This window comes from Echinops telfairi, unplaced genomic scaffold, assembly GCF_000313985.2.
Source record: "Echinops telfairi isolate 266 unplaced genomic scaffold, ASM31398v2 ScPeMD7_2291;HRSCAF=2852, whole genome shotgun sequence".
NCBI classification, from domain to species: domain Eukaryota; kingdom Metazoa; phylum Chordata; class Mammalia; order Afrosoricida; family Tenrecidae; genus Echinops; species Echinops telfairi.
This window is the reverse complement of record NW_022106189.1, coordinates 5,064,251-5,091,337: the sequence shown is the minus strand read 5'-3', so window position 1 is coordinate 5,091,337 and position 27,087 is coordinate 5,064,251. Positions and strand designations below refer to the sequence as shown.

The 27,087-nt window shown below is 50.5% G+C and overlaps 1 protein-coding gene across 1 annotated transcript; it reads left to right on the top strand.

Moving 5' to 3' along the window:
* Nucleotides 1–1,311: 1,311 nt before the first annotated feature.
* On the top strand, nt 1,312–25,992 carry LOC101650034 (ubiquitin-conjugating enzyme E2 C-like). Its single transcript, XM_045293887.1, has 4 exons — nt 1,312–1,340; nt 10,523–10,595; nt 10,681–10,979; nt 25,830–25,992. The coding sequence occupies exons 1-4, from the start codon at nt 1,312–1,314 to the stop codon at nt 25,990–25,992; spliced, it is 564 nt and encodes a 187-aa protein (XP_045149822.1).
* Nucleotides 25,993–27,087: the final 1,095 nt, after the last annotated feature.

Here is a 27,087-nt window from a genome sequence, read left to right as displayed (position 1 = left end):
GCCGGGCCAGAGAAGGTCATTCTTATTAGTGGCTTTAATAACGTTCACTTTGAGACACTTTATTTTTAGCTTCTTAAAGGCGAGTGCAGGGCAGGGCAGGGCAGCGCAGAACTTGCTTGAATTTTTTCTGTGTCTTACACCCCCCTCGCTCCCCCATTAACCTCATGGGTGCCAGTGTCCCCACCCCTGTTTCCCACGGATAGGGCACAAATGCCAACTCACAGGTCCCTAGTTCTGACGCCCCTACCCCTGCCAAAGGCATGCCAGCTCCCCATCAGCGCCCCCAGGTCCTTCTGACCCTGCAGCTTGTCTTGTGTGCCCCCTGAACGCAGACTTCCAAGAGCGTGGAGGTGGGAGCAGGGGCGTTCCACCCATGGCCAGGGAGGATGGCGTGCAGTGGGGTCTCCCAAGCTCTGGGCCACCCAGGGTCTATTCCCCCTGCCACCCCCCTCTTCACAGGGCCAGGCAGAGACCAAGTGAGATGTGTGTGAGGCGGGCCTGCCTTTCTCTCAGGGTCTCCCCTCCAGGCGCTACCTCTCACCCCTTCTAGGAGGGGGCTGATTGCTCCGTGCTCCCCTCCCTGCAGCCCAAGCCAATCAGCATCCCTTCTCCAGGAACAGCAGGAGGCAACGGCGCGGCGGACTCCCAGGACCCCCTTCCTGCAGCGGAGGCGCAGGCAGGCGGCCTGGGGGCGGTGGGCTGCAGTGATGGTCCAGCTTCCCGGGGTCGGGGTCGGGGTCGGCTTGCCGGTGGGCTCCGATCCGCACTGGGTCCGGGCCACGAGCTCCCACAGCGGGCGATCGTAAGGCGTCTGCTGCCATCTGGTGGCGGCACTCGGGGCAGCATGATGAGGCGGGGCCAGGGGAGGCGGCCCGAGTTCAGCGATCCCTGACCCAGCCCTCATCCCTGCCATCTGACGCTTTGGGACCCCTCAGCCAGACTGCTGTAGCAGCAGGACCCAAGGAAGGCAGTGAGGCAGTGATGCCTGGGATTTGGTGCCATAGCCTGGGGGCGGGGCTAGGTTCACCAGGCGTCGGCTGGAGGATTGGTGTCAGGGTCTTTCACCAGAGTCTCAGTTTTCTCAACTGTAAAGTAGGATGGACAGAAGTTCAGGGGTGACCGAAGTTCGTGTGTGGGCCTTTGCAAGGACTATCTGGGTGGACACAGGTAAAGCCCCAAGCCATGTTGCTCTTCCCAAATCTCACAGGCCAGTCAGCGGAGCACATCTCAGACGGCCAGTCACTGGCTCAGCCCAACCACTCCGTAGTGTGAGGCTGCTGCCTCATGGACTCTCTGGTTCCCAGGTTGTAAATGGAGGAGTCCCTGGATGGCGTCGACAGGTAAGAGTTTCACTCCATCTAACCAATTCCAATCAAGGGGTATCTGTGAAGGAAGGACTGGAGAACTCTGTTTGGAAAGACGGTCATTGGGAATCCGTTGGCGCACAGCCCTCTTCTGACATACATGCAGTCACCAGGAGTGGGGACCTATTGCCTGGTGTGTTAGGCTGGGTTCTCTAGAGACGCAAAACCGGTTTCATATAGATAGACAGATAGATAGATAGATAGATAGATAGATAGATAGATAGATAGATAATAGGTAGGTAGATAGATAGATGATAGATAGATAGGTAGGTAGATAGATAGATAGATAGATGATAGATAGGTAGATAGATAGATAGGTAGGTAGGTAGCTAGGTAGCTAGGTAGGTAGGTAGATAGATAGATAGATAGATAGATATAGATAGATAGCTATTGATATTCAGCAATGGCTCATCCAGTTGTAGAAGCAGAGGCTTTTCTTGGTGTGAGTACCTGCCTGGCCTAGTGAAGTAAGAAGCAGAATGACCATGGCTAGTAGATACAAAGGCAGATGAAGCCAAGGTCAGCAGGTCAGACGGCAGGTTCTACTGGCTCCCAGGGTTGGCAGACAATATGGCAGGTTGTTGGCTTCAGTCCAGAGGTTGGTAAGCCAGATGCAGAGTCCCAGTTAGCAAGACATGAAGCAGCTCTCCACATTGTCGGCTTCCATTGAAGGAGGCTACCCTCGGGAGGAAGCATCACAGGCCTGTAACCTGAGCATGGGGTGCACTCCACCTGAATCTTCCCACCCCTGCTTGGCTGCTCACAACAGATCAGAAGATCCTGTCATGGAGGTGATTATATTATGTTAGGTCATCATGGGTGAGGCCTCAACTGCCAAGCCTCTGAGAATCCCGGCCCAGCCAAGTTGACAGAAAACTTTACTATCACAGCCGCATGCAATCTGATGTGAAGATGGTGCCTGTCCCCCTCTGCACCTGGGCCTCCTGCCTCTAAGCTCCCAGAGGAGCAATACGCAGTCTCTGCTGCAGCCAAAACCTGGGGAGACTCAGCCCCAGCGTTGGCACCTACCTGCTTTCGTGGGCACCTCCCACAGGGGCACAAATCAGGGGTCATACTTCCTGACTGCTTCCCCAAACAAGTCCCACTGAAGCATCAAAGATCCCATTCGTTCAGTAGGATAATGAGGTGTTTAAGGGGAAAGATGATGGGGTCCACTCATGTTGAGCATCATCTCTGAGACCTGGCCAGGCTATGCGCGCGCGCGTGCGCGCGCGGGCGCACACACACACATAATCCCATCAGGCTGTTGAGTTGGCTCCAGGCCCAACAGGACCCTACTGTTGTGATCCGCAGGGTTTTCATTGGCTGAGGTTTTTAGTAGTAGATTGCCAAGTCTGTCTTCCTAGCATTCTTAGTTGGAATGCTCTGCTGAAACCTGTTCAGCATCATACCAACACACAAGCCCACACTGACAGATGAGTTGGTGACTGTACAAAAGTTCATTGGCTGGGAATTGAACCCTGGTCTACAGCATGGAAGGTGGGTCTTCTACCACTGAACCACTGCTACCAGATATGCAGCCATAAGGAATTCTGAGCAGAGAGCAGCCACAGGTGTCCTGCAAACCAGGCGTGACAGCCAGGTACACGGATGGGGAGGGGCATCTCCAGGAGCCAGCCGCTTTGCCTTGGAAGATGTCAGCTCCAGCTCTACAGCATTAAATATTTGCCTAGCTGTTCAACATTTCTTCAAATAATATACTCACGGCTAATTCATTTCTAAGCCCCACGTCGTCATCTCTCCCAGACTTCCCTCCTGGATTAGTGCGTCTGTCTATTCTGGGAGGAAATTGTCCTACATTCTAAAAATAGACCCGGACACCAGCCCACAAGCCAGTGGAGGCTTTATTTATTTATCTGAGGGCTGTCCTCTGGGGACAGTGGCCATGGAGTTTGGGGATGTGCTTGTCTAACAGCCAGGTAGAGATGTCCAGGTGTGTAAAGGGGCTGAGCCTTCCTCCGAGTCTCTGCTGGTTGTAACCTTCCAGAAGAGAGCCTGCTGGACTCCATAGAGGGCCTGCCCACCTGCCTTTGACCTTGGAGGAGTGTCCAGGCCACTCATGTCAGAGCCAAGGGCGTCTCCCTTCACATGGGGGCCCTGTGCTCCCTGAAGGCTCCAAGCCCACGATGTCCAACAGGAAGGAGGTGGCCCATTCACTCTGATCACTCCGGGGTGGGGGGTAATAAAGGGACTGTTTACAAAGGGAAACTCCTGGGGGAGGGGCAGCACCTTGGGTCTCATAGCAGTGGGACTGTCCCCTGCCCTGGGGCTGTGAGGCCAGAGGATGAGGTGAACTACAATTTGGGGTCTGGGTTGGCAGTGTGAAGAGGAAACTCTGAAGCAGAGGTGTCCAAGAGATAGATTATCCATTTCCTAGCCACTGCTGAGACCCACTGGTCAGGCCAGCCCAGAACCCCTTCCACCTGGCACAGTGCCCACTGGAGCTTCGAGGGCACTGGAGAGTGACCTGGATCCAGTGTGTCAGTCCATTTCCTGTTTGCAACAAGAGGGGCTGTAGTGAAGGACCAGGCAGGGCTCTCTGAGGGCTTGCTCCATGCAAGCCTCTCTTTCTACCATGCCACGTTGGAGGCAGCCTGGGGGGCTCTTTCTTGGGCCCCTGGCACTCTCCTTGGGCTGATCTCCATCTCTCTTCCTCTCCATGTCTGTCCCTCTCTGTCACTGTCTCTGTCCCTCACAGACCACCCTGGCTTTGCTTCCCTTTCGATGCCACCGTCCCTACTTCTGAGCTGTGGAGAATGGCAGGGTGGCCACCACCCAGATCTCCCAAGGACCCAGCGGTCATGCAGCCCCATGGTGGTATTTCACCTGAACAGGCAGTCTGCTGCTTCAGGGAGGCCTGGATTGGATTCCTCCCCTAACGGTTCAATTCATAATGAGACCAGTCACGATGGCCTTCATTTCATTTCTACCAGGGCTTCCTCATCCACGTTCTTGCATCCCTCACCCTGTGTTGGCCTGGAAGGAGCAAAAAGGCAGCCTGATCTTCGCAGCATCCTCCCACTGCTGCCCCTATGGAGAGGGCCCATGGTGTGCCGGTTTGCATAGATGCTGCCTGGTGTGGGTCCCATCCAAGCAGGACTCCACCACCCATCCATCGCTTCCCCATCCCACTCGTGTGGACAGGACACAGCCAGGGCCACCAAGAGCGGGCTCTGGGCCAGCCCCCCAGGAGACAGCAACGAAGGACTGAGTGTGTCTTCGCCTCCGGTCTGCACAGCCGAGAGGGCGGGGCTGTGGTACAGCCTACCTCAAAGGCTCGACCCCCAGCTAAACTCACTGCCACGCAGTCGGGTCTGACTCACAGGCCACCTTACAGGACAGGATCGAATGGCGCCAGTGGGTTTCCGAGACTCACTCTTTACGAGAGTAGAAAGCCTTGGTGTTCTCCCAAGGAGTGGCTGGCGGTTTCAAACCAGGGCCCCTAGTTTCAGGAAAATAAGAACTACAGCTTGTTAGCCAGTGACAGAGATTTCTGCAACCGCCCCCCCCACCCCCCACCCCTACAAATGAGAGCCAAGCGAGGGTGGGCCCCAGAGCTGGGCTGAGGGGGCCTCACAGAGAGGGGCAGAGGGGGCAGACCCTGTGCCCAGGACGAACAGATGTGGGCCTCCAGCTCAGGTTTTGGTAGTCAATGGGACAGAGTCCACCCCCAACAGACAGATACCCCTCCACAGGCATGTCCTCTCCCGGGAAGCCCCTGGTTACAGATGGCTCTGCGTGAGCACCGAGACACCCCGCGCGCCTAATCGGAGGGGGAACTGTACCGCCAGCTAATTCCAAACGACTCTTCCTGTTCTTTTGGGGTATTTTTAAGTCTGCCGGGGCGTCCTGGCTGATCGCTGGTCTGACATTTTTCTTCCCTCATTAAGAAAGATGCCCCTGGTGAATTACCTGTGCTGCACTCCGCGCAGAAAATAAATATCGCCGGCGTCCCCCAGCCTGCATTCTCTGGGTGTAATTAAGGAAAAGGCACCTGCACAGGAGACGGAGGAGGGAGGAAATGGCTTAGCGGTTCCCGTTCACAGACCCCCATCCTGAAAGCTCTCCAAAGGGCACTTTTTCTACCACAGCCATCTCATCTGTCAGCCCCCTTCCACCGTTGAAGCCTACCGCTCAGGCTTGCCTCTCTCTCTGAGGACTCCCCTTTCTCACTGGTTTCCCCACCCCCAGGCCAGGCTGGGCAGCCCTCTTCTCCAAGCTCCCTGCTTTCCTTCAGGGGAAGCAGAAAACTCAAGACCGTCCTCCAGATTCAGCTGCTCTTGAAGCTGAACCACTCAAGCCCACCGGAGCACCCTTGAGAGTCTGGGGTGGGGCGTGCAGGCACGCAGCTCGTGCCTGGCCAATGAGAGGGCAGGACCGCATACCCCTGACCACAGTGATGGACTTAGGAGTGGGCAATAGGTGAAATTGGACAGAGCTGAATGGATTCCGGGGTTTGGTATTCTCTGGGGAGTACAGAAAGAGCCCAGGTGGTGCTGTGGCGTAAGTGTTAGGCTGCTAACTGCAAGGTCTGTGGTTCAAACCCACCAGCAATGCTGAGGCAGAAAGATGAGACTTTCTACTCCGGTAAAGATTTAGAGCCTCAGAGACTCTATATAGGGTTGCTATGAGTTGGAAAGACTTGATGGTAGTGGGCTTGGCTTGGGTTTTTATGCATCAGAATCAACTCAATGCCAGCAGTTTTACTAGTGGTACGGAAAGAGACCCTGGTGTCACTATGGGTTAGCATTGGTCTGCTAGCCACAAGGTCAGAGGTTCAAACTGCCACTCTGAGGGAGAAAGGTGGGGCTGCCTGCTTCTGTAAGGATCTTGTCCCCAAACCCTCTGTAGGGTCACTGTGAGTTAGAAAGAACTTGATGGCAGCAGGGTTTGTGTAGTAGGGAAGGGAGTCCTGGCAGTGCAGTGAGTTAAGTATTCTGATGCTAACCACAAGGTTAGAGATTCAAACTCAACAGCTGCTCTGTGGGGGAAAGCTGAGAGCGCCTTCTCCTGTAAAGATTTATGTACAGCTTCGGACAGTAAGTCTTGTCACTATGAGGTGCTCTGTCTGTTTTGTCTGGGTGGGGCACATGCTCACACGCTTGGTGTGAGGCTCAGGTCCACCCAGACGCGCCGTGGGAGAAAACGGCCTGACGAGCAGTGTCTGACCAATCCAGGCTCTTGCACCTGCGTTTCAGCTGGCTGGGTCTCCTCCGGCTGAGGGGCAGCCTGGGAACAGGGGCTTCCTTTGGCATCACTGGGGGAGAACCTGCGGCAGGGAAAAAAGCCAACTTGCAGGAAAGCCCAGCTTCTCAAGAGGCCCTGGGTCCCCGTGTCACTGTGGGAGCCTCTGGCCCAGGGCTGCTGGACCTTGCAGGAGGATTTGCCCTCCTTCTCCTCAGCCCCAACACAGTCCTTGTGCTTTCCCAAGCATGCCGCCACCTTCAAGGGGACCTCCTTGAAGCACCTGCAGGGGAGAGGCAGCACCTGCTCTCAGGACTGGCCAGGCTCACCGTGGCCACAGCACAGGGATAGACTGTGAGAGGCACATGGGCTCCCCAGCATTACACACACAGATGGTCCCGAGTCCCAGGAAGCCTCAGTGAGGTGGATCTGCTCCCCCACCCCCCACCCCCCCACTGGACCTGACCTACTCAATCCAGAACCAGAACCCCCAGCAACTCCAGACTGGGCTTGCCCCACTGCTTTGGCACACTCTGTCAGCCCTTCCCATTTGAAAAAGCCTTTTCAAATGACAAAGTTGAATGCCACTCCACCCCCCCTCCCTCATCATTTCGGACCCCTTTCCCTCCTCTTGTCTCATCCATTCCTTCCAACAGTCATCCCATGGTGGTCACCCCCACCTCTGGAGCCCCTCACCCCTATTAAGGCAGTTAGCATCTGGCTTGTTGCTCGTGAGGGGCTGGGTCCTGTGCACCTCCAAAAACATCCGTGAACCATTCTGTCCCTGCCCCAGTGGCTCTGCCCACTGTGTGAGCGGGGAGAGGAGCAGCAGTCTTGGGGAGCCCCATGCCCCCCAGCAGGAAGGAGGCCTGGGAGGAGGTCTGCGGGGCTCGGAACCTTGAGCGGCAGATGCTGTGCTAATCACGCCTGGAGGTGCTCCCCCAGCCACCCCTTTATGTAAGGCCCTGCCTTAAACACGCCTCTAGCCTGGCTCTGGTAGCTGCAGAGGCTCCCGGTGGCCCGTGGCCCATGCGCCACAGTAGATGGGGAGTTAGCCATTCACCGGCGCAGCTCCAAAGGCCAGCGGCCTGCGGGCTCCCCCTGCAGCTGTGTGGAACGCCAGGTGCGCCGTCAAGGCGCATTCCCCTTGCCGGCCGCCACCCCAGTCGTGCTGTGATATTCCGGCCTTGAATCTGCAGCTCCTACCCTGGGGCGGTCCCATTCCCTGTGGGGCACGTCAGGCAACTCCCCTTAAAGCAGGACGATGTCCAACGCTGCAGCTCTGGACACTGACGTTGGAGTTGATTTCCTGGTGCTGTTTTTATACGGGAAAACTTGCTCTGAGAAATACTTTCCCACCCTCACTCCCCTCACCCCCCAAAGAGAAAGAAAGAGAAAGCAACCTCCCTGCCATGGAGTCCACTCTGGCTCACAGAGACCGGAGAGGACACTTTCGAACTGCCCCTGGGACTTTCTGAGATTGAAAAGCTTCATGGGAGTACACAGCTTTGTCTTTCTCCCACCCTCTGGTCTCGCCGGTTTCTGATTTTCAAAGCTCTGCAGAGTGAGTCTCTCTTCACCTTGGCCAGGAGTGGGAGGGGAACGGATGCATTGGATGGTGTAAGATATGGCCAAAAAAAAAAAAGTAATGACAATAATAATGTTTAATATAATAACAAGGGTTCCTGGAGGTAGTTGCGGAGGGCAGAGATAAAGGGGAGCTGATATCAAAGAGAGCAAGAAGAAAGAAAATGTTTTGAAAATGATGGTGGCAGCAATTGTACAATGATGCTTGATCTAACTGAACTTGGATTGTTCTATCTGTAAGAGCTCCCAATAAAGTGGGGGGGAAAGAGGAAAGGAAACCATGCTTGTGAGTTGCCTCCTGTCGTGTCCCCAGCAGTAGGGCAGTCGGGCCCTTGAATGTGTAGTCTTGGCTGTGCACTGGGGCAGAGGGCAGAGAGCCCAGGCCTGGTTGGCAGGCACCTTACTTCCCATCCTCACCCTACCACTAACTAAGGCACTCTGGGAAGTCTCTCCACCCGGTTTGCTCATCAACCATGAAAATTCTCCCCTGAGGGCAGCACACATGCACGAGGTTGTTGCTGTGACATCTGGAGGTAGCAGACTCTGGAGATTGTGGTTGGGTTTGAATCCTGTCAGTTGCCAGTTGTGCGACCTTGGTTGGGTTACATGACCTCCCTGTACCTCCATTGTTGCCTGTGGCAAATGGAGAGAAGGGTAACCTTGATCTCGTAGTCTATCCAGGAGGATTAAATAGCTTAGAGGAGTTGGACAGATGGTCATACTTGTAAAAGCACTGGCTACATAGAGGTAGCCACCAACGTGGGCCTCCAAGCTTCTCTCTGCTCCAAGTTGATGCTGACACCGGGATCTCTTTCACCAAGTCTTCTCTCTCAGGGCATAGTCCCTCCCCCAAGACCTGACAGCTCTGGGAGTAGACGCCTAAGACACTTCAATGTTGTAAAGCTTGCAGTATGTTAAATTTAAAAAGAAAAAAAATTAATGACAAGGTGGATGTCTTAGGATGTTCTCCAGAGAAGCAAAGCTGGTGTAACTTATATATGTATATATACGGAGAGGTTTATATCAATAAGATGGCTCACACAGTTGTAGGGGAGGCAAGTTCCAAGTCTGAGGATCAGCTGTCAGGCTGGAGGCTTCTCCAGACTCACAGAAACTGATGAACCCAAGATCCTCAGGTCAGGCAGCAGGCTTCTGGCTGTAGAGGCAAATTAGTCCAGGATGACTGGCTGCTGACAACTCCCAGAATTGGTTGACAATACAGTAGACCAAGCTCAAGTCCAAAGAACAGAGATCAAATGATAAGCCAGATGCAGAATCTAGACCCAGCAAAAAGCATGCAAGCTTTTCCACAGTGTACCATATATATTGGAAGCAGGTTATGCCCCCAAAGAAACTTATTTCAGTTGAGTGGCTGCTCATAGTAACTTTCCTCAGAGAGACAATTATATTATGTAAGATCTCATCATGGAGGATTACTGTGTCTTAACTGCCAAACAACTAAGATCCTTGGCCTAGCCAAATTAACACAAAACCTTAACCATCCGTGTAGATTACATAATGAACACACACACACACACACACACACACACTCCCTGTAAACCCTCCTTGGACAGAGTGGCAAACATTTACATCTGAGGCTCTTCAGGAACAAATAGTTTGGGCCAAATGGGCCCACCTATCACTCCCCTCCTCACCCATACCCATGACAGGCCCAGCCTTGAGAGCTCTCAGGGAAAGTCATGAAACAAGCCTGGCTCCCGTGTAGGCAGAGAGAGACACAGGGCCGAGGGACTGGAAACTGGCTGTCGCCCCAGCTTGGGCATCCGCAGTGCTGAGTGGCCTGGAGGGATGGTGAGCCTGGCTGGCTGGCCATGGCGAGGAAGCAGGGAGGGCTGCCCTGTGCAGGGCACCATGGGGCAGTGGGAGGTAGGCTTCTCTTCAAGAAGTGGTGCCTCCTCCCCACTGGCCTTGGGCTTGTCCGAGAGTGGGTGGAGGATACCCTGTGATGGCTTACAATGCGAGTGACTTTGACAGAAAGATTCCGTGCTGCATTTGATGGACCCAGTGGCAGGGCCTCGGTTCCTGCCAATCTAGTGAATGCCCTGTTCCTGTGGTGGGAGGGGCCAGAGCCTCCACACCTTGGCCACAGTTGGCTTCCACCTGACGCCTTGGGGCCTTGATGCCCATACACATGACTTGCCCTCTAAGTGTTTCTGGAAATACCTGGTCGGCGGACCCCTTCCTCTCAGGACCCCCACCTAGCCGCTGGGTGTCTCAAGTCAAGCTTGTCTTAAAATGCTGGTCGTTTCCATCTAGCCTTCTGGGTTCCTGTCTCTGCCAGCACCAAGCAGATGTCCTCCCAGAACTGTGACCCAGTGCAGCTAGCATCGTAGCCACACAAAAAGGGCTGAGCCCAGCAGGGACACGGCTCAGGGTTCTGTGGGCAAGAGGCTACAACAGGAGCTGGCGACCCTCATGGTATCCGGCGTCAAAGGAATCTGCCTTCCCGGAATCAGACAACCTTTGCAAGTGGGTAGGGACCGTCCATGGACCAGCCGGCACTGTCTATGAAGACCCGAGGGACAAGCTCTCCCTGGAGTTCCCCCATGGCTCCCCTGACAATGCGCCCACAGTGAAGTTCCTCACCCTCTGCTACCACCCCAACGTGGACACTCAGGGTATCATCTGCCTGGACATCCTGAAGGACAAGTGGTCCACCCCGTATGACGTCAGGACTATCTTCCTCTCCATCCAGAGCCTGCTGGGAGAGCCCAACATCGACAGCCCTTTGAACATACAAACTGCTGACCTTTGGACAAATCACACAGCTTTTAAGAAATACCTGCAGGAAACCTACTCAAAGTACCGTTCCAACCCAGAGGCCAGACCCGCCCTGTCCAGCCCCTCTCTCTGTGTTGTTTTCTCTTCCGTAGACGTCTGTCCTCCCTTCCCCTGGTTTCTGTGTAGGTAGGATTCTATCTTAAGCTTTGGTGCCATTTTTGTTTTGTTTGTTTTTAAAATTAAGTCCCCATTTGCACACGTGTGATGACTATATTAAGTAAATAACATTTGGGGTTTGAAAAAAAAATGCTAGCGGTGCTTTTCCTCCAAGAAAACCATGTTGTCCCTGGCCCCCCCTTAGATGCATCTTGACCTGCTTGCCAACTGTAGAACCCAAACCCAGGTCAGGTTGCTTGGGGGGTCCTGCGAGGTGACATTTCAGTGGGGCCATGATAGAAATGCCAGCTTGGGACCGGTGGCAGGTGGCCAAGAACCTCTACAGAACTTTACAGATAACAGTGAGACTGGGGACTGGGTCTAATCCAGCACAATCAACACCTGATCCAGCAACCAGCGTCAGGCCAGGCCACTCCAGGGACACTGTCTGCTCGGACCCTCACCGCAACAACATTCTTTCCATGGGTGCTGGGTCAGGAAGGCTCAATGCTAAACCCAGGAGCACGGAGCCGAACAGGAACATGTAGTTCCACAGTCTCTCCACCCCCTTCCACTACCAGGAAGTTGGCCCTTTGAGCTCAGTGGTCTGAACATCCTTTTGTTCAGTGTAGAGATTCTCGAAACTGGAGCACAAGTTAGATTTTCTGTACAGAGCGGTGAACCCTAAACCACACTTGTTGCTATTTTGTTTGCTGCTATCCATTCAGTTCTGATGCATGGCAACTGAGATACAACAGAAGAAACAAACAAACAAGCAAACAAAAAAAAACCCCACCCGTACCACCATCACAATAGGTGGTATATTGCAGCCGCTGTGTTGGGCCACCTCTTGGAGAAGTCCCTGAGCTTTCCCTGACCGATTGACCAAACATGGATGTCCTTTGCAAGTGCTGCTCTTTCCTGATGAGGAGATAGGATGACACCTTGGAGTGTTCTGGCCATAGTTCCTCCAGAACAGATTTTTGTCACCCTTCTGCAGACCACGAGCCCTGGGGTTACGTGCCGAAATCACTAACCACTCTGCAGGAGAGAGAGTTACTCTCTTGGACTTCCAGGGGCAGTTGTCCCCAGTTCTATAGGGTCACTATGAGTCACAATTGACTCCATGGGCATGAGATTTGGGGGTCTGGCAGAGCAGAGTATCTTTAATATTCATCCCCAGCACACTTCAGATGCATTGGTTCTCCTTAAATCTTCTCTTTTTCCTGTCCAGTTTTCACATACATATGAGGCGTTTGAAAAGCCCATGTCTTGGGAACCAGCAAGGGTTTCCATAATGGTTTTCAGGGCTATTCTGGCTCCAGGCGTGCCTGAAGAGCTGCACCGGTGACTCGGAAGTACAGGTAGGGTTGGGAGCTCGGCCACAGGCCTTCATGACCAGGGCCCTACCTGCCGTCCAGGTCACCTCCCCTGGGCTCTTTTGCTCCTCTGCTCCAGCCATGGAGACTTTCTCCTGATTATCACACATCAAACACAACTTCGGAGTGTTGGCCCTTGCTCTTCTTTAAGCTGCAATGTCCTTCCTCCAGATCTTACTTCATCCCTCAGGCCTGGGGTCAGCGTTACCTCTTGTAAAAGATGACACGGGGCAGGCAGCTGATCTCCTCTACTTTCTCAAGGGGCAGACTCACCTTCAGCATCAGCCCAGAGCGGATTCCTAGGAAGCAGAGGTCAGATTAACCTCCTGTCTCCAGTTTGTCTTTTGTGCCAATTTTGATGCCAACTGTCCCTCCCATGACACGATCTACTTCTCTGCTGCGACCCATGGCTCCCTGCAATGGCCACCAGGACTCACAGACGGTACTCATCGTTATGAAGCTTACTAGGGAAATAATGGGCTACAATTTAAGATCAGGCATGATATTGGTCCAGACGGTCTCTTCTCAGCCAGGCTGGTTTCTCTCTGGGGGGTCTTCAGCGTCTCAGCTCCCCTTTTGACCTCTGCCCTGGCTTGAACAAGTGTTTGTAACACCCCAGTTCCCCCGAGTGCCCAAAGGTGCCCCACTTCACCGAGAAGCCTCCTGCTTGAAGGCTGTCTGCTCTTTTGCGCTGAGCCAGGGCATCACGGTAACCACCTTGCTCTGTGGCCAGGAAGCCCGTGGTGCCATCTCATGCTGGTGCCCTGGTTCTGCTGATGCCATTTCTCTGCTGCGGTTTCTCATTGTTCACTTCTATGTCTTCTTCTTGGCGGCAGTGACGTCCCTCTCTGCTCTGGGACTGGCTTTCTTTGAAGCCTAAAGGGACGGCAACGCTGGGCACCAGCAGTTCTTTGTGGTGCCGTCAGTGTTCCGTACATCGTATGAGCATTAGCAACAAGCTGTGTGATCCCTGTGGTAGTTCAAGCTGTGTGATCCCAGTGAACTATTTGCGTAGTTCAGCTCAGTCACTGCGTAGGACTCATGGGGGCTCTGGAAGAAGGGCCAGATTAGGTAGTTCATTGCAGCATGCCTCCTCTGAGAAGCCCTCACTGACCACACAGGCTAAAGCCAATCTCATCTGTAATCACCTAGTGTTGTCTGCTGCTTCTGGACTGTAAGTCCTCCTGAACGGAGGGCCATGGTCAAGGCTGACATTGTCTATACCATGGCACCTGGACTTGTCTTAGATGAGATTGGCTCTTGGCAAGCAGGTCACACCACAGCGAAGGATGCGGTTAGGAGAGTAGAGAGATGGCCACCCTTGATTGAGGTTGATGCGTGGCAACCTCATGTGCAACAAAACAAAACATGGTCCAGTGCTGTCTCTGCCTCACCCTCGCTCACATCTCTGAGGCCATTATTTGGCCATTGTGCCAACCCTAAGGGGTTCCCTCTGAAGCAGATTATCAATCTTTCTTCTGAGGTGCCCCTGAGGGAGTTCAGTGAGCAGTAAAGGGCTTCACTGTCTGTGCCACCCAGGGAAAGGAGAGAGCATGGCGGGAGGCCCCAGGATGCCCTGCCTGTGTTCCTTTCCCTTATGTGCAACCATGCGTGTGGCTGGCACGCTCTGCCTGGGGATGAGCTCTGCCCAAATGACCCTGCTCGGCTTGTGGGAGGACAGGTAGGAGAGCCAGGAGTTCACGAACAGCTTTCAATCAGAGCAAGCAGAAGTTGGTGGGTAAAATAGTCCTTAGGATGGACGGGAGCCAGTCTGCACTGTGTCGCAAAAGCCCCGTGGAGATGGAGCTGCCCTCAGCAGTGTCTGCTCACTCAGGCACTCTGTAATGGTCCCCTGCTCTTCCTAGTCTCACAATGACACCCGCCTCACAGGCCCAGGAAGGACCATCTCTTGTCTCGATGATCAGCCATTCAGCTGCCTTTAAATGATGAGCTCGAGGTGCCCTGGTGCTTCATGCTGGTACTCTGACCGCTTGCTGGGTGTGGATCACCCCAAGAGGATGCTGTGCCATCCCACTGAGCTCCAATGCCTAGCCTGAGGTTCCTGGGGGAAGAAGCCCTTTGACTCCTATCCCCTGTCCCACAGACAAAAGAAACTGAACAAGCTGACAAAGTTGTCATTGGGGGAAGTCAAAGGCTGCAGGAGAGGGGAGGGTGGGAGAGGAGGTTGAGGGGAGGGGGTGATGCCATCAGCAGCTCAGGCATAGGAGAACCCCCGCCCCTCCCCAGCGCCAAGCAGGCCACCCTTCTGGCCGTGGGAGCAGAGAAAGTTGTGTTCCTGCTTTCTTCCAGAGATGTTTCTAGAAGTTTGATTTTTCTTGCCAGTTGGTGAAGAAGCAAAAAAAGAAACAATAGATTCAAACTGAAATAATTTGCATTTATGATGAACACAAGGAATATCTACCTTGCATTTTCCTAAAAAAGAAAAATTAAACTCCGTTTTTAATTAACTGATAAACTATTAATCAAATTTTTGCAATGTTAGGTGACACATTATTCATTTAGATAGAATGACTGTGAACTTAAACTAATCAAATCTGATTTGCCCACATAGGCTTGATTGAAATACATTTTAACTCGCATATACAAAGAGAAAATCTCGGATTTCTTACCTAATCTTCAGAGTATACTGCTGAGTTAATAAGGGCAGTTTTTTTTTTAAATGAGACCACCATTTCTTCATCTGCATATTAAAATCAAGAGGAACTTAATTGCAAAACACATATTCCTGAAATCTAATCATTACACTGCTTTAGGGTATTTTATTGAAGCATGTTAAATTATGGACAGAATATTAATGATGGAGCTAATCAAACCCAATTAGTCACTTCTAACAATAGTCACATAAATATACAAGTCAGGTACTAAAGTACGGTAGATATGATATAAAATTGTTAAAATATTAAATGCATGGGCTATATATGAAATATTCATGCAGACTTTAAAGCCCAACATGACGGGGGAAGTCACTTTAAAGAAAACAAGTTAGTCAGTGTCCTATAATATTTGACTCGGCTACACTCGTTTTCACGTATTCTTCAGGTAAATTCAGAACCAGGAGATTAGTGAGTCTATAATCAATCAATCAGCAAATTCTAACAAGGCCACTTACCATATTCATGACCCGTGTCTCACTCCTGCATCTAGACGTTTTTCGGTCTTTTGTTTTCTGACTTTTTCAAGGCCTGTGGGAAAGGGAAGTCTGGGGTCCTGGGCTTGGGGAAAATGATAGGGTCTTTGGGAGTCTTCTGTCCATGGTGTCTCCCCTTTGCCCCCAGATAAAATGAGCAGGACCAAGCAGGGAAGTTGCTGCCTGGTGGATTTCCTGCCTCCTCCAAATGCTGCTGGAGGACCCTGGCCTTGACCTGGGAGAGCCCTGGGAGAAAGCCTCCCGGCCTGGGCAGCAGGCAGCACGGGATCTGCCCTCTCTGTCTGTACCTTCCACATTTCCAGCCAGCTGCTTTTGAGCCGTGTGACCCCAGGCCCCAATACCTACACATGCATGGCCTCCGGTTTCACTATGGGGTAGCCCCAGAGCCTCCCCTAATCAAGGAGCTCCTCAGATCTCACGCTCACTTTCCTGGCACTTGTCCCATCCTGGGCTCCACTCTAACTTCCCCTTCCCCTACAGCAGCCCTTTCCCCAAGACCCTGCCCTTGGCCACCCTCACCTTTGTTCCCTATCAGAGTCCCAGCTCCAGGAAGAGAGTGAGCCTTCAGTACTGGGCAGGACTCTGGCCAAAAATCCAAGTAAGAGCTAGAGGAACTGGCCTCTCGCTCTCATCCATGCGCCCATCCCCTCCGAGACGCTAGCACGTCAACTCAAGGTGCTCCTATATGATCCGGAGGAGAGCTGTGCTCCACACGTTTCCAATGGCTGATTTTTCATATAGAAACACCCAGGCCTTTCTTCCTCAGCCTAGATGGACTCAAAGCTCCATCTTTTGGTTAGCAGTTGAGTGTGATAACTTTTTGCACCACCCATGGGCTCCATCCATCCTGTAAAAATTTCCAAAAACCCAAACCAAACACACTGCCATCAAATTGATTCTAACTCAATGACTCTATAGGGTAGAGTAGAACGGCCCAATACAGTTCTGTGGTAGTTACATAATCTGGTGTTGATTTGGGATTTGAGAGGATTAAGAGTGAAGGAGTGGAGTCTAGTCTGTCAATCAGGTCATAGCCAATGAGGCCGCTGTGTGGGTATGGCCTCCTCCTGAGGATTCTGGGAACTCCTGTATCTCCTCCATGGAGGCAGGAGACATTTCTCTCTCTCTACTCACTCCCTTGGAGACTCTCTACTGACAAGACTCACACCCTTGGAGACACTGTGACAAGACACATGGTGCTATGCCCTGAGAGCTAGAGAAGCCACATGGACCTACCTGATGCCACCAGACCTCTGGAGCCAGAGAAGCCACGTAGAGATCCCTGCCAGCGCTGAGATGCTTACAATGCTACTGGATCCGCAAGATTTCCCACCCACTTGCCTGTGATCCTCCTGCATTCGGCATCATTGCAAGTATTTCATGAGTCTGAAGAGGACTCAATAGATTGGTATCGGACATATGGGCTAATATTGGACTTATAGACTCAATCTGGATTGGGTTGGGATGTTTCCTCAATAATCAATTGCTCTTGTATATAAACCTCTTTCTTATACACATATCTGTCTCTATGAATTTGTTTCCCTAGTCTACCATAACTAACACAGTTTCCAAGACTGAAAGTCTTTTTTAAAGAAAAAATATTTTAGGTTTTCTGTTAGTGAGCAAGTCATCAGTTTTACATTAAGCAATTCACACACGTTCTACATCATCTCATTCAAAGCAGTCCCTTCAAGGCAACAATGCCCACCCAACTTGCTCTCTGTGTTTCTTGCCTCTACTCTTCCTTTCTTCACTCCTGTGGCAGTTACATACTCTCCTGTCAACTTGTAAAGGGGTGGAGTTTAGTCTGTCAATAGGTTCCAGCTTGATGACCCCATTTGGAGGTGCTAGGAAGATAAGTAGCTCACTGGAAGCCAAACCCTCTCTCTCTGCCACACCTTCCAGTTGACAAGTCACATGGAGTTACATTGATGGAGCCAGAGCCCTGGAACTGTGGAGACCCACGCCAGTGCTAAGATGCTTCCACCACCACTGGGTCCACAAGATTTTCTACCCGCTGGCCTGTGATCTTCCTGCATTCAGCATCCTTGCATGAATCTAAAGAGGAATTCATGGATTAGTATTAACATATGGAGCATTATTGGACTAATGGACTTGAAATGGACTGGGATGGGATGTTTTCTTAATGTATAATTGCTGTTTGATGTAAAGGTCTCTCTTACACATATATGAGTGTCTCTGGATTTGTTTCTCTAGTCAACCCAGACTAACACATATCCTCACCCTTCCTTGGTCAAATACTGCCCCGTTGATCTCAGATGAATGATTATTTTAAGCTGTGTGTAACTAACTAATGTTGCTGTTCCCTTATAGACCTACCTATTGTTTGCTTGAAAATTGAGCCATGGGGATGAGTTCAGACCTAGAGGGTGACTGAGGAGGATGGAGAAGTAAATGAACCCGAAGTTGGCCAAATGAATTCACCAGGGGCTCCTGGTGGGCCCGCTGATGGCTCCTGGCATCAGCAGGCTTTACACAACTGGAAATGGAGGAAATAAATGCAAGATCCAGCTCTAGCAGAAGGCAAAGGACCATGCAGGGTTCAACTTCAGTCTCTTTCTTCTACAAAAGGTGACACCCCCAAGAAGGTGTCATCAACCTGGGCTGCACCCCTACCCTTAACTTGGGATGTCTAGTTGACACATTCTCCAACCATCACACCAAGACAATGACATACATGCTAAAAGAAAGACTTTGGAGACTGCCGAGGGGAGAGGGGGGACATGGGAGGGAAGATAATGTAACAGGCAAGACTGTGGATGGGTGTTAACTTGGGTCTAATGGAGAGGAGAAATCAAGGAACAGTTGAAGGATAAACTACTGGGGGTGTTGATGAGTAGTTTAAACTATTGAATACAGTGTCTATGATCCAAAATGTAAATCTTCACCTAATTTATAATTAAAAATTGGAAAAAACAAAACAAGGGGGGGGGCTTGTGACGCAGACCTGATCCATCAGCACATTCTTTCCTTGATTTCTGTGATTATTTGTCAGATAGACCCATGAGCAGAGTGCCCTCCTGGGGCTTTTGCTGGGACTATAAGGAAAGAGAGTCCCTGGGTGGTACAAACAGTGAATGCAGTCAGCTGCTAACAGTAAGAGTGGGGATGGACCAATGCTCAGAGAGGACCATAGGGCTGGCCCCACCATGAGAGATAGACACAACATCCCTCACTGACCCATAGCACTATGGGGGACAACACTGGAAACACAGTGCAGGAATTGTGCCCGATCTGACCCCATCACACTGGGGAAAAGCACTAAGGGTGTGCAACAGAACAGCAAGGGGAGCAGAGCAATGAAGTCCCCGGGGAATACTAAAAATAGACTTTTGGGCCAAGGCCTGGCACCCCATGAGACTGTACTGGAAAACACTCCTAAAGGTCAACAAACAGACCTTGAACTATTTATAGGCTTTTCTTTTTTTTTTGGCATTGCTTTTTTTGTGTTGTGTGTGTGGTGTTTTTTTGTTGTTTGTTTTACTTTTCTTGTTTTTGTGCTTATTATTGTCTCTGCATGTCTGTCTACATAAGATAGGCAGGATAAACAATCTGGAGGAGAAAACAACAGGACCGACAGCTCTAGGGGGACACAGGAGAGGGGGAGACAAGTGGGTGTTAACAAATCCAGGGACAAGGGAACAGCAAGTGATCTAAAATCGATGGTGAGGAAGGTGTAGAATACCTGGTGGGGCTTAATCAAGGGCAATGTAGCCAAGAGGAATTACTGTAACCCGAATGAAGACCGAACATGATAGTGGGACAAGAGGAAAGTAAAAGGAAATAGAGGAAAGAACTAGGAGGCAAAGAACATTTATAGAGGTTTAAATACAGGCATGTACATGTATAAATATATTTATGTATAACAATAGGGAAATAGATTTTTGTACATATATTTATGTGTTCAGTGTTAAGGCAGCAGACGGACATTGGGCCTGTATTCAAGTTCTCCCTCAATGCAAGAACACTTTGTTCTAATAACTCAGCATTCTGTGATGCTCACCTTCCCAACACGATCACTGAAGACAAAATGGGTGCCTAAGCAAATGTGGTGAAAAAAGCTGATGGTGTGTTAAAGTAAACCAGCCTCTAACAACCATGGGTGGGGTCTATAGGAGCAATTGTATGGCAATAATATATAAAGATCATAGTGAAGTCATAGAAGATAGGAGAGATAGAAGAGAAGGTAAAACAAAGGAGTCAGACATATTTTATGGTAGCAAGCTCACCTCCGGGACGGCAATGATCTCAACACCCCAGTCCGCGTAGAGCAAGGGAGGAGGAAAGGAGGAGGGAGAATATATTTCTAACCAAGGCTTATATATACTTAGGGGCATGCAAGCCCCCCAATTACAGGAAGGGGTTTTACCATAGGCAATACAGCAGTGGGAGGGGGACGATCTAGGGGTGTACAGGTAACAGGAAGAGGAGGGATTAGGAGTACACATGTGACAAGATGGGTGGATCCCACATCAAGACGGTAGCCTAACCTTGGTCATACTTGAGTGACCATGCCCTTTTCTCTGGGCTCTCCAGGGAAACAATCACTATCCTTATCAGTTGGGTTTGAGCCTCACCTATGGTGGGAAAGACAATACTGTAGTCTTATTGCTCTGGATGGCTGATGACCTCAGGGAGAAAACTTGTAAACAGCTGACTACACAATGAGATAGCAAGCAGGAGACAACCTGGGAAAACTTTTTCTGTATCCCACAATGGTGCCTGACTATCAAAAGATATAGTGTCTGGGATCTTAAAAGCTTGAAGATAAATAAGCATCCATCTAGCTGAGAAGCAACAATGCTCCCATGGAAGAAGCACACCAGGCTGTGTGATCATGTGGATGGGATCAGGTATCAAGCATCAAAGACCCAGAACAAAAAATCATATCAATGTGAATGAGGGGGAGCGTGGAGTGGAGACTCAAAGCCCATCTACAGACAATTGGACATCCCCTTACAGAAGGGTCACAAAGAAGAGATGAACCAGTCAGGGTGCAGTATAGCACTGATGAAACATACAACTTTCCTCTAGTTCTTCAATGCTTCCTCCCCCCACTATCATGATCCCAATTCTACCTTACAAATCTGGCTAGACCAGAGCATGTACACTGGTACAGATAAGAGCTCACGACACAGGGAATCTAGGAGAAATAAACCCCTCAGGACCAATGAGAGTAGTGATACCAGGAGTGTTAGGGAGAGGTGGGGGAAGAGAGGGGGAACAGATCACAATGATCTACTTATAACCCCCTTCCCCGGGGGACAGACATCAGAAAAGTGGGTGAAGTGAGACAGCAGTGTAAAACATGAAAGAATAATAATAATTTATAAATTATCAAGGATTCATGAGGGAGGGAGGATGGGAGAGGGGTAAAATGAGGAGCTGATATCAAGAGCTCAAGTAGAAAGAAAATGTTTTGCAAATGATGATGGCAACATATGTACATGTGTTGTACATGTACATGTACAAGCAACAAATGTGCTTGACACAATGGATATATGTATGGCTTGTGACAAGAGCTATAATAGCCCCCACTAAAATGATTTAAAAATAAACAAGCAAACAAATAAACAAACATACACACACACAAAGATTGGGGCTCAAGTCCATCCAGAGGCACCTCGGAAGAATGGCCTGACGATCTGCTTCTGAAAAACCAGTGGCTAGAACCCCTGTGGAGCAGTCACCATGAGTTAGTTGGGGCTCAACACCAACTGGAGGCACAAGGAAGGAGAAGATCTTTCCCTGCTGGGTATTCTGGGAAGAGAGCAGGGAGCGAACTGCCTGAGACTGAAGCCCATGCAGATGGGAGGAGAGCGAGCCTCTGTGAGCTTGTCTAAGCTCCTGGCTCAGTTCCTAGCTGTGCCTGGAACCCTGCAGTTACCTGAACCAACGAGGCCCTTTCTTTGTCCTCCAGCTTTTTTGAGTTGTGTTTTCTGTCATTTGCAACCAAGAGTCATACGTAATAGAGGAGAGAAATAACTGTGACACAATCTAGGGGAGATAGGACCTTCAAAGACACAACAATTCGGGGGTGGGGGAAGGTGCAGTGTTTGATCTCTGTGGTAGGTAACAACCTTCGGCTCCCACCCCCTGGCAAGGGAGACTCAGGGAGTTGGAGAGAAGTTGGTGTGACTCCTGAAGGATCAAGAGGACTTATGTCTGCAGCCAGTGGCACCAGTGAGTGTTGGTAAGCGGAGCAAAGGTGCCCATCCCACAGGGGAGAGGGTGGCCATGAGTGCCCCTCACCCACAGGGTCCATGGCCCAGCTCATGGCTGGCTGACTGGTGATAGATGCAGTCTAGCAAGCTTATGCCAGTCTAGTACCTCAAATATAAGCTCCTTGCTTCCACATTCCTTCCACTAAGCATTCCTTTCTCAGCTGGCTCTCCATGATCTAGCTCTCAGCTTTAGTTCCACTGCCCCAGCAGCATCCCTCAATTTCCGGTTCACATCCTCTGGATTTTTCTATCTCTTCCTCATTTTCTTCTGCAAGGTCCAGCTCGATGCCTCTTCCAGACCCCTCGCCCCATCCCCGCCCTCGCTCTCCAGCTCAGCTGGATCTCTCTTTGGTTTGAGGTCTTGGCTGGATCTTGGCCCCCTGTCCCGCTCCTACTTGACAACAACAAGTGGTTTCACTTCCTTATTTCAACTTTTTATTGTGAATTGAGTAAACATTTTCCGAGAAGATCATCAGTTGTACATTCACTGATTCATACACAGTCTCTTTGATCTCATTCACTGCAGTCCTTTCAATGTATCATGGTCCATCCTCCCTCATTTTCTCTCCCATCCCGCCTTTCCTAGCCCCTTGGAAAAATGCTACCCTCTTAATATCAAATGGTTGATTATTCTAAGGTGTATACTCATCAATAGTGTTATTATTCGTTTGAGTGTTTGGAGGAAAATTAAGCCACACAGGTGAGTTCAGTTCTAGACCCAAAGGGTGACTATAATCTTGAGCAGGCATCCTCAAACTACGGCCCTCGGGCCATATGCGGCCCGCCGAGGACATTTATCTGGCCTGCTGGGTGTTTTTGCCCCTTTTGTTTTTTTACTTCAAAATAAGATAAGTGCAGTGAGCATAGGAATTTGTTCATAATTTTTTTTAAACTATAGTCCGGCCTTCCAACAGGTCTGAGGGACAGTGAACTGGCCCCCTGTTTAAAAAGTTTGAGGACCCCTGGGAGGGTTCTACTAATGTTGACCTCGCCAGCAAGCCTGGCCTCCTTCATCATTTTTTTAGTTCTTTCTCCCTCTCTGTCCCAAACCTTGTAATTCGATCCCCTTCAGAGCTGTTGGTAGTGGTAGCTGGACACACCTAGTTCCTTTTGCCTCATGGCTGTGGAGGCTGAAGTTGTGTTATCCCTTAGTCCATTTGTCCTCGATTTCCACCGCTCTTGTTTCCTCTGGATGGGAGAGACCAATAGTTGCACTCTAGTCTCGACTCATCAAAGGAAGATGTAGATTTTGTTGACGGGTTAAGCCAGCTGACCGTGGTGTCCCTGAGACTATAGTCCTGACCAGTTGGATCTGTCTTGTGGATCTCATGACAGCTCCTGTGCTCTGGCAGCTCTCCACTCTGGAAAGTGGCACAGAGAGTCTGGGTCTACACTTAGCTAGGGCAACGGCAGAGACAAAGGCAGAGTTAGACACACGATTTTAGGAGAAGCCTCCCATTCCATGTACCCATCGTCGCTCTGGCACCATCAGGAAGGCTGGCTGATGGAACAACTGGAGCCTCTTGACAGCCAGAGAGCCTCCCTGACGGAGCCTCACAGGCTGCTAACTTTGGGCTCCCAAACCAGGCTCCGGCTGAGATTTGGCTTCAGGCAGCATGTGACCAAGGTTCCCTGAGGATGCCTGCCTGAGCCAGGGATGCTTTCTATACCAGGCCGAGCCAGTACCATGTGTACTTCCGAATAACGTTTAAAAATCATATAATACTGTAAAACATTAAGCGCTAATGAACATTTCTTTGGTCATTTTTACCTCCAACATTATTTTCAAGAAGACAAAACAGCAGATGATATATTGCAAGGTGAGTACTCAATTGCTTGCAGGGGGGCACGTGGGTGGACTCCGGCTAGTGCATAGCCTTCCACGAGTCTCTTTGGGCACACGCGCGAGTGCTTTTTTGTGTGCGTGCAGAGCAGGGTGGGCAGCAGCGTCTTCAACTCGCTCTTGGTCTTAACATCCCAGTGCTGTTGTCAGAAAAATACCACCAGCGGGAGGGCTTAGAAAACAGGACTTTTGTCCCTTGACAGTTCTGAAAGCTAGAATTGCAGGGCATCGATAGCCTGGGTTCTCTCTCTGTCTGTTAGCTTCAGGGCCAAAGCTTGACAAATGGATATTTGTCCTGCCCTGGGCATTTCTTGGTGCATCCGGTTTGTAGGGGAAAGAACCCCGGTGATGTAGTGAGCTATACGTTGGGCTGCTAACTACAAGGTCAGTGATTTGAAACCGCCAGCCACTCTGCCAGGGAAACATGAGACTTTCTACTTCTGGAAAGAGCCACAGACTTGGAAACCCACAGGGGCAGCTCTACCCGGTCTGCTAGGGTTGCTCTGAGTCCAAATTGACTTGATGGCAGTGCGTCTGGTTTGGGTTTGAGGTGCGCCCCCACACGAAGCATTTTCCCTGTATCCGCGTCTCTTCTTAGGTGTTTTTCCTTTCAAAGAAGCCACTCCGAAGGGGTTAGGGTTAGAGTCCAGTGTGCCCTGGACAAATGAACATAACAAAAGCAACCTCTAATTCTCCAACAGAATCTCATTCACAGGTGTGAGGGTTAGGACTTCAACCTATCAACCCATAACCTTCCTTATTGCCAAATTTACATTCCTCTCCCCCTGCCCCCCCATAGTGTGTGCAAATTCCAATCTCCTTACATCCTCTTTAACACTTGGTATTATCAGACTTGAAAGGTTTCTTACATGACGGGTGTGAAATAGCATCTCATAGTTCATTTAATTTCTATCTCCCCACTAGAAGTGCTTTTTCAAGTAGTTTTCATTCTTCCTCTCATCACTTCATCTGTTCCTCCTTCACAGCAGTGACTTCAGGTAAGTGACTCCGCCTCTGTGGACTTACCTTGGAAATGGGCACGGGGTGTGTGGTTTGTTGCCGTCCAGTTGGCTCTGCTTCATGTACAGCAGAACCGAACATTCCCCATCCATGGCCAGCTTCATGTTCGATGCTACGCTTGAGTCTATTGTTTCCACCGGTGTGTGCTTTGAACCTGGGGTCTCGCTTTCCAGCTACTGGGATTCAGGTCAGACATGCATGGGTCTATCTTGTAGTCAGTGGATGGTAATACATTTGTCTGGGTCTCATTAGGGCACCTTAAAAAAATTAAAACAAAGGTCCACTCAAAGCAGTGGCTTTTGCGGGGAGCTGCAGAATCAGGCAGACACCCACTCGGAAGGCGATGGTGACGGTATTTTGAGAGTCTGGATAGAGGTTCTTGAAGGACCCAGGATGATTGTCAGGGCTTATGATGGAGAAGTTTTAAGACAATGGGAAACTGCCTGGGGAGGGAAAGGCCGGGAAAGCTGGGCTGAGAATGTTGTCCCCCATCACAACCATGTGCATGTTCATTTTGTCAGGGCAGCAAGGGTTGGTCTGTAAGAATTTCACTGAGAAACCTTAATTCATCCACTCTACAGCCCTTCTTTCGCCCTTTCAGATGTTTTTTGCCTTCCAAACTGAGAGAAGAGTTTGAAGGAACAGGGGTTGAGTCCCTGGAGGATACCAGAAACAGCAATTTTGATGTGGGATTAACCAGAGCCCGTAGGATTCTTAGGAGACAGGTTATAAAGATGGAAGCACTGCCTTCAGATGTGTTTAGACCTACATGGAGAATATGTTGAGAAACAATCGTTTCCCATTTTGCTATTTTTTGTTTAATAAAGGTTCCTGTGATTTTGTAGCAATGACTACTGTTTTCAACTTCTCCCTGTATATCCAATGCTGCACTGTTGTGACCCATTGGGTTCCATGGGCTGCTTTTCAGAAGCAGGTCAGTATTTGTTATACTGGAAGCTTTGCTGAAAGCTGGCCATACAGGCAAACCTGCTGGTATTTGAAATCGCAGTGACATAACTTCTAGTAGCATCCTATTAAAGGGTAACCCGGGAGCTTTAGACAATGGACTTGAGCCTTGGAGAGGCCCAAACTGTAGCACTGTCTGCCTTCCTCCTGCAGGTCCCAGGCGATGGCCCCTGCTCTTGTTTTGATGGAGAAGAAGAGGGCTGTCCTGACGAGAGTCTCGCTCTATCCCAACGCTGGAGTGGCCCCCGCTTTGCTGTGGTCGATCTGGAGCACCTTCAAGGAAGGCTTAGTCTTCCCTGCTGGAGGTGGAGACTGAGGGAGGAGGGGTGAGTGACAGCCCCACATTGAGGACCTTGTTTTCTGAGCCCATTTGTAGCAGTTGTATGTTCCTGGGTCTCTTGCTCCCCACTTGGCAGACCCCCCTCCCCTTTCACTGCAGCTCAGGCACCTGCCCTTTCCCACCCAGGGCCCTGGCACACCAAGAAGGGGAAGCAGGTCCCAGGGTCAGGTCAAGCTGACAATACCACAAGGAAGCATCTTGCCATCCAAGAAGCATCTGGGAGGATGATTTATTTCTGCCTGCGCCCCCCATGGCCCAGCTTGATCTCTGCTTTGCAAGGCCCCCCCCACGCTGGACAACTCAGCCTCAAGACAGGAGAGAACCGCAAGCTGACAGGATTTGCCTGGGAGCCCTGCACCTGGAGGATTTCACTGGGACATCTTGAGGGTTCCTTGTGGGCCGTAGTGGTACCATCACGTATCAAAGCACAATCAAATATTCCCCTTTTAAATGCACATTTCTCAATGAGCTTTGACAAATGTGGACACCTGTCTAAGCAATTTAACAATCTTCCCAAAGCATAACTTTGGTGGATTTTGACCTTCGTGGTTGGGAAACATGAAAACGCAGCCCTTTCTGATTAGTGAACAGGAGCACTGCTCAGGGAAGGCTGGGATGTGCTGGCCGAGAGCCTCTGCTGTGCTGGTGGCTGGGCCTGAGAGGCGAGTGAGGGCCCTAACTTGTTCTGCATTCGGATCCACAGTCTTGCTGCTCTCTCAAAGCCATTAAACCAGAGATGGAAATAAAACGTATTCGGAACCAGGCATTCAATCACATCACAAAACGCTAATCAAGACTTTCAGAACTAATGAAGCACAGTTAATCACGTTGCCACTCACCAAGAGTATCCTAATTAATATATTTGAGTGAGAGCAAAAATATCGCGTTGCTAATAAATCAGTTACTTTAAATATTGTTTATTTTATCTCTGCCTTATCCTTTTAAGAAGTCTGTTTTGTGTATGTTTTATTGTAAACATAATGAAACAGCATCTTAGTTTGGGTGTGTGCTTTTGTCTGAGGGCTCCTGAAAGGCGACCCTGAGACAAGGTCTCGGCAGGTATTTAGGAGG

What these genes read in the sequence shown, in the direction of transcription:
- LOC101650034 (XM_045293887.1), top strand. Translation starts at nt 1,312, where the DNA reads ATGGAGGAGTCCCTGGATGGCGTCGACAG. An exon ending in AGGAGCTGGCGACCCTCATG is followed by an intron (nt 10,596 to 10,680) that starts GTATCCGGCGTC and finishes CCAGCCGGCACT; the next exon opens with GTCTATGAAGACCCGAGGGA. An exon ending in CTGCAGGAAACCTACTCAAA is followed by an intron (nt 10,980 to 25,829) that starts GTACCGTTCCAA and finishes TTCCTCCTGCAG; the next exon opens with GTCCCAGGCGATGGCCCCTG.